The sequence below is a fragment of the Ochlerotatus camptorhynchus genome, unplaced genomic scaffold (genome assembly GCF_037179485.1).
Source record: "Ochlerotatus camptorhynchus isolate MF236.1 unplaced genomic scaffold, CSIRO-AGI_Acam_v1.1 ptg000291l, whole genome shotgun sequence".
Classification (NCBI taxonomy): domain Eukaryota; kingdom Metazoa; phylum Arthropoda; class Insecta; order Diptera; family Culicidae; genus Ochlerotatus; species Ochlerotatus camptorhynchus.
Genome location: NW_027040780.1, coordinates 2,573,775 through 2,580,513, shown reverse-complemented (window position 1 = coordinate 2,580,513; position 6,739 = coordinate 2,573,775). Strand labels below are relative to the sequence as shown.

The window sequence follows — 6,739 nt, the reverse complement described above, 5'->3', positions numbered from 1 at the left end:
TTGTAAAACGAGTACTCGTGCGTTGTACTTTGTACAGCAGTGTGAGTTTTCTATTGCCATTTTGCAGCCGAGCTACCAATCGATATGAAACCAACGGGTATTCCTTAAAAAACTTGTTTTTAATTAAACAAGCTAAACTTTTATCACAGCTAACCCCCAAACAATGCGGATAATAGAGAAAATGTGAATGGAAACCGTGTAAACGGTGTCGGTACTATGAGGGATTTGACTTAATTGGTTACAACATGGAAAATCTCGAGATCCTGAGCAGATAAAAAATTACTGTCTTCGGCAAAGTTGTTCTAGAGATCATAACCTTTTTGCTGGTGGAGAGTAGTTCAGAAAATTCTCACTACGTGGTGCTAGTATATACGTGCAATTTTTCCATATACAATAGCTCGAGTTCCCAACCAGATAGAACGGTACTGTCTTCGGCATAGTTGTTCAGGAGGTCAAGGTCTTTTTGTAGATTGACAGTAGTTCGGAATTTTCTCACCACGCGGCGCTAGTGTACACGTGAAATTCTCATATTTTATATCTCGAGATCCTGACCAGATAGAAAGTTACTGTCTTCGGTAAAGCTGTTCAGGAGATCATAAACTTTTTGCTGGTGAAAAGTAGTTCAGAATCTTCTTACTAGGTAGCACTCGTATACATGTTAAGTTCTCGCATGTGATACATCCTGACCAGATAGAGAGTAAATGCCTTTGGAAAAGTTGTTCAGGAAGACAAGATCTTTTCGTTGGTGGATAGTTGTTCAGAATTTTCTCACTACGCGGTGCTAGTATACACATGCAATTCTCGCATATACAATAGCTCGAGATTCTGAGCAGATAGAAAGTTACTGTTTTGGGCAAACTTGTTCAAGGGGTCAAGACTTTTTGGATAGTGGACAGTAGCCTAGAATTCTCTCACCATGTGGCGCTAGCAAACGTGTACAATTCTGGCGTATGCTATAGCTCGCGATCCTGAACAGGTAAAAAATTACTGTCTTGGAAAAAGTTGTTCATGAGGTCAATGCCTATTGCTTGGTGCACAATAGTTCAGAATGTTCACACTACGTGGCGATAGTATACACGCGAAATTCTCGCATGCAAAATATCTCGAGATTCTGTATACATGTGCAATTCTCGCATTAGATATATTTCGAGACCTGCTAAACTGTCATCGGCAAAGTTGTCCAGGAGATCAAAACTTTTTCGTTGGTCGACAGTACAGAATTTTCTCACTACGCGGCGCTAGGATATACGTGAAATCTTCGCATATATAATATCTCGAGATCCTGAACAGCTAGAAATTTACTGTTTTGGCAAAGCTGTTAAGGAGATTAAAATCTTTTGGCTGATGAAAAGTAGTTCAGAAATTTCTGAAAACTTGGCGGGCAACTCTCGCATATCAAATATTATTAAATAAAAATACAATTTACATCAGCCTAAGTGGGATAAGTCAAATATATTCTGGATTTCTTTTACTGGTGCAGATTTTCATGCAGATTTGTGGATACATAAATTCCCAAGTAACACATAAAACATCTTTTGGAAAAATAATTAGAACTGCTTGTTATATAAATGTATTATAAGTGATGCAGAAAACATCCCACGTTATATATGAGGTTTAACGATGTTTTCTTCATACTTCCTAGATTCAACATTTTCCAAAATAGTTTTCTTTTGCATTTATCTTTAAATGTTAATTAAACGTGCATCTTACTGTTTTAAAATCACAATAAAACTGTTCGTATACAATATCAATCTAAGTTGAATTTATAAAGTTCTTGAAGAGATTCTGAACTTTCCAGATTGACGTAAACATTGACGGCGCCATTAAGCCGGACTGTCTCTGCACGCAGTGCTTGACAGTTTCTTAAGAGGTATTCGGAGGTTTGTTATGAAGAAAGTTGAAAACACTTGTTTATGACATCTCATAAATTAATACAACTGAAAATGTACAGGTTGTCTTATAAGGAGTTGAAAATACTTTAAAATAACACTCTGGCAATTAGATGTACGCTTTGCTGCTAACAAAACATCTTTAGGACGGATCGAAAGCGTGTTGAACGTGAATATAATTTTCATGCCATTGGCAAGAACATGATAGATACTTATAACAAACATCTCATCAAGCAGAGTTGGTCTAGTTAGGAAGTAATTTAAGTCTTCCACGCCAAAAACCAGTGATCAAATCCCATGTTCATTTTTTTTTTTATTGTTTTTTTTTTGCCTCTGGTGTTTATGATGTTTCCAAAACATGTTATAAGACCAGTATTTAGTTGCATAAGCTCCGCGTCTTGCGCTTTTTAGGTTATATAAATATATTAAATGACATATATTACAGTATTATTGATTCTTTACGTAAGTCATTAAAAAAGTATTTTCAACTTCTTTATGACAAGCCGTTGCTTGGGTTGGGGTGAGTCGTTCCACTTGTATACCTCTGATAAATAAGTGGTAACACGTGGTAACACGTATCTCAGAAAACATTATCTTAAAAGATCAATATAGCTGAAACATCCACCAAATGAATGTTTAGAGTCTCCCTTTCATTTCAGGCTAATTTCAAAATGCCTTATCGATGGGGTCTAGAGCAAAACAAATTCCCTGTATTTACGTGTGTACAGACAGCGAGACTAACTCAGAGAGTGGGGCAGTTTTGCTCAGTTGAATGAAGAAATTTATAAAACCGTACACTCCCGATCATAAGTTTGAGGACACCCCAAAAAAACATACAAATGTGTTATTTTTATATCTTTGTCATTTCACGTCCAATTTTCGTTCTTTTAAGAACATTTTGAATGGAAATATGAAGAGGCAAATTGCTCAATATAATTTTCAACATTCAAAGTGTTTTTTTTTTTTTTTTTTTTTTATGTTACTTCATACGCGAAGTTAACGATTTTCAGAGTTGGTTGGAAATGCTAACATGAAGCTTTAGTGTGATGATTTATTAGCTAGAGAATGATCTTTAGAAGAGGGTAGGTGGATAGTTCCGTTAGAGTACGGCAGTATGAAAATTGAATAGAAGATGAAAATGAGCGAAGGGCCATTAAAGCGACAGTTTTCAAGATAGACGCACATTTTTGCCTAGCCCGTACGATGTACGCGGGAACTTGAAGTATGTCTCCAAGTCCACAGGCAAAAATGTGCGTCCCTCTTGTTGCTCATAAACTGACTGCGGCTGTGGAATAGTTCTAGCGACGTTTTCATCACTACCTAAAGCCCCACGTTGCGAGAGCACTGGACCCATGAACGAGATGATAATTTCATACTATCAGGCCTTTTCTTTATGACTTTGGATGTACCTACACATTTAGATTTTTTGCCGAGATGGGCACCACCGAGCAGCACGGTATTTTATTTTGCTGGATCTCAGCGAAAAACTTGCCACGTGGTTAGAAAATTCTTAACTACTGTCTACCAGCCAAAAATTCTTGACCCTCTAAACAACTTTGCCGAAGACAGCTACTTTCTAGCTGATGATCTCGAGCCGAATATACGAGAATGGCACGTATATACTAGAGAAAATTCTGAACTATTGTCACCCAACAAAAAGATCTTGACTTCCTGAAAAACTATGCCGAATACATTTACTTCTGGATCCAGAGATATTTTATATGCGAGAATTTCACATTTTCGCGAAGTGAGAAAACTCTTAACTACTGTCCACCTGCGAAAAGGCCTTGATCTCCTGAACAACAGCCGAAGACAGTACTTTCCTATCTGGTTGAGAATTCGAGATATTTTATATGAGAATTTCACCTGTATACTAGCGTCGCGTAGTGAGCATCTGAACTATTGAGCACCAAGCAATAGGCTTTGATCTCCTGAAAAACTTTATGAAAGACAGTAACTTTCTATCTGGTCAAGATCTCGAGACATATCACATGCAAGAATTTCACATGTATGCTAGCGCTCCGTAGTAAGAAAATTCTGAACTACTGTCCACCAGGGCTATCATCTCCTGAACAATTTTGTTGGAGACAGTAACTTTCTATCTGGTCAGGATCTCGTTATATCCTATGTTGTAATCAATTCAGTCAAATCCCACGTAGTATGGTCACAGTTTACGCGGTTTCCATTTACATTTTCCCTATTATCCGCATTTTTAAGGTGTTTACTGTAATCAAAGTTTAGCTTGTTTAAATCAAAACAAGTTTTTGAGGAATACTCGTTGGTTTCAGATCGATTGGTAGCTCGGATGCAAAATGGCAATGGAAAACTCATGTGTGTTGTACAAAGTACAACAGCGCGAGTAACGGAGAGTTAAAGAGACGGAGGAAGCATGGCAGCATCATTTGTATCCTCTTATAAGCAGAAAATCGAATAAAAATAAAAACTTCTAGTATTTAAAGAAGTTTTAAGATCGGCCATGCTTCATGCTGTGCCAATATGGTATTGTTGTTGCCGTACCAGGAAAAAAGCAAGTCAAAGGATTCAGAACAAAATTCTGAAGATGATTTTGAAGCTGCCTCCCTGGTACAGTACTACCGAGGTACATAGAATTTCGAACGTTGAGACTTTAGAACGAATATCCAACAAAATTATTAATAATTTCAGGCAAAATCGAATATTTCCCTTTATACTTAGATAAGATTTGGTTTTACTTTTTTGTTTTAAGATGTTCATTGTTATACCGTTATGAAGTTTTAGAAAAACCGCTTGAAATACTGAATTGCCAAAGCAGGAACAATGATAGCACATTTTGAAATATATATTTATCATTACAATTAAAACTGGTAAGTTACTGTGATAGCTGCAGCATCTAGATTAAAATGAAATGTAATTTAATTTTATTTGAGCAAATGACAAAGAACAAAATTATGGATCTTTATCACTGAAGGAAAATAGTGTGTTTGTAAAGATCGGTGCAAATGTTAAACAATGTTATAAATTGAGAGTTGTGAAAGGACGGTATTGAAAAAGTCGTATCAAGGAAGAAGGGGAATGTATGAATAAATTACCCAAACAATCTTTTCGATAGTGGTAGATTTCAATTGTTATATATTTTACACTCATGAGGATAGCTGGCAACGTTTCACAATTTGAAACATTGCAGCAACAATAGCTTAGTACGATTAAGATGTGTTTTCCAATGGTAGCTCCAAAGCAAATCTCAAATAAGCATACATCACACTTTTATAGATTTTATACTAGATTACTAAACTGGTCAATTACACATAGCTTAAGTTCACATCAACTAAACCATTCTAATTTCAATTCAATTGTTTCAGTTTGCTATAGCTGTGAGCAACATTCTTTGATTTCTCCTTCTTCCGGCGCTCGGATTGTTCGCTGGCTTTTTTCCTTTCAATTTGCATGATATTCGTCTCGAATCCCCGCTTGCCATCGTTTTTGTAGTGAACGACCCGTTTGGAGCCGTCCGGTAGATCAAGAACATAGCCTCCCTCCAAGTGATCGCCGACGCGTTTCTCCCATTGATCTTTGTGATCCCCAGTATCCGGATCGTTGACTCCGTAGGAAAATTCATAGTTGGGTAAACCATTTGCCTCACTGTTCTTCTCCTGGCTGCCCTCTTGGCGGTTTTCTTCGCTCACCTCTTGTTCCTCCTGGATTTGATCTTCCTGTTCATTGATCTGTTCAACTTCTCTTTGAGTTGATTGTTTCTGTGAACCTCCACGGCGTTGGTTTTGACGATTTACGTTGCGTTGTTGTCCATTACCACCTCGTCTGGAGTCCCTGCCAGCTGATTCTCGTCGTCGTTGATTTTCGGCTTGGTTTCGTTGATCAATTTGATCCACTTCTTCTTGGTTACTTTGTTCGTCATCTTGTTGATTTTCTTCCTCACCTTGCTCTTCTTGTTCTTCTTCTTGTTGTTGATCACTGCTTGTTTCATTTTCCAAACGCCTTCCCGTTCCACGGCGAGCTCCCTGTTGACTGGGTGTCACTTCTCGTCCACGTTTTTCCTGAACATGTGCAATTTCGTACTGCCAATTTGTCGTACGAGCTTCTTTCTGACCATTTTCTTGTTCATTTTCACTTGTTTCTTCCTCTTCCCTACGTTGTTGCTCCTCGATCTGGTCCCCAGACTGTTGCTCTCTGGATAGATTATCCCGTTCAGTTTGTTGTCCCTGCTGACGTCGAGAGTTACTTGCTTCCCTCCAAAGAGAATTCCTTCGCGGTTGATCATTAACGCTTGTGCGTCCAGTTTCAGAACTTCTCCGACCCTGGGGCGCCGCATGGCAAGCAATTGCTACCAGCAAAAATAGCACTGTAGCGATCTGTTCAAAACAAATATTTAAATTTGAAGAAAAAAAAGTTTATCAAATTAATTTAAAACCATACCTTAAGCATTATATCGCTTGGTTAACCTAGATGAGTGCTATTGGAACTTGAACTGCCGAATGATAACATTTCAATCACATGCCGATGCTTTTATAGATATTTATTCTACAATTATATCGAAAGCATGTTCACTTCAGCCGGTACAAGGGCTTACATCCAGCGCCAGGCTGGCCAATAGTGGCTCGACGGGTCAAACTGGTGGTGGATGAGATTCCAAACCGGTGGGCTACAAGAAGGTAAATCGAACAGCCACACACCGTCTGCCGGCAGTCTAGACAGCAAGCTGCAAGCATTTTTAGACAGAGTAAGACTAATGAAACAAACAATTTGAAAATATTGTTTTCCGAATGGATTCGATCACTTAGCTAATTAGGAAACAAATCTGCAGTACATATTCTGCAAGCCTCAATTTCACAATGGCCCCAAAGCCGTATTTAGGG

General features: G+C 38.1%; 1 protein-coding gene across 1 annotated transcript; it reads right to left on the bottom strand.

Annotated features, from left to right (window-relative positions):
- Positions 1–5,209: 5,209 nt before the first annotated feature.
- LOC135706822 (cilia- and flagella-associated protein 251-like) lies at positions 5,210–6,308 on the bottom strand. Its single transcript, XM_065228492.1, has 2 exons — positions 6,300–6,308; positions 5,210–6,235 (listed from the first exon to the last, which is right to left on the bottom strand). The coding sequence occupies exons 1-2, from the start codon at positions 6,306–6,308 to the stop codon at positions 5,210–5,212; spliced, it is 1,035 nt and encodes a 344-aa protein (XP_065084564.1).
- Between the last annotated feature and the right edge of the window lie 431 nt (positions 6,309–6,739).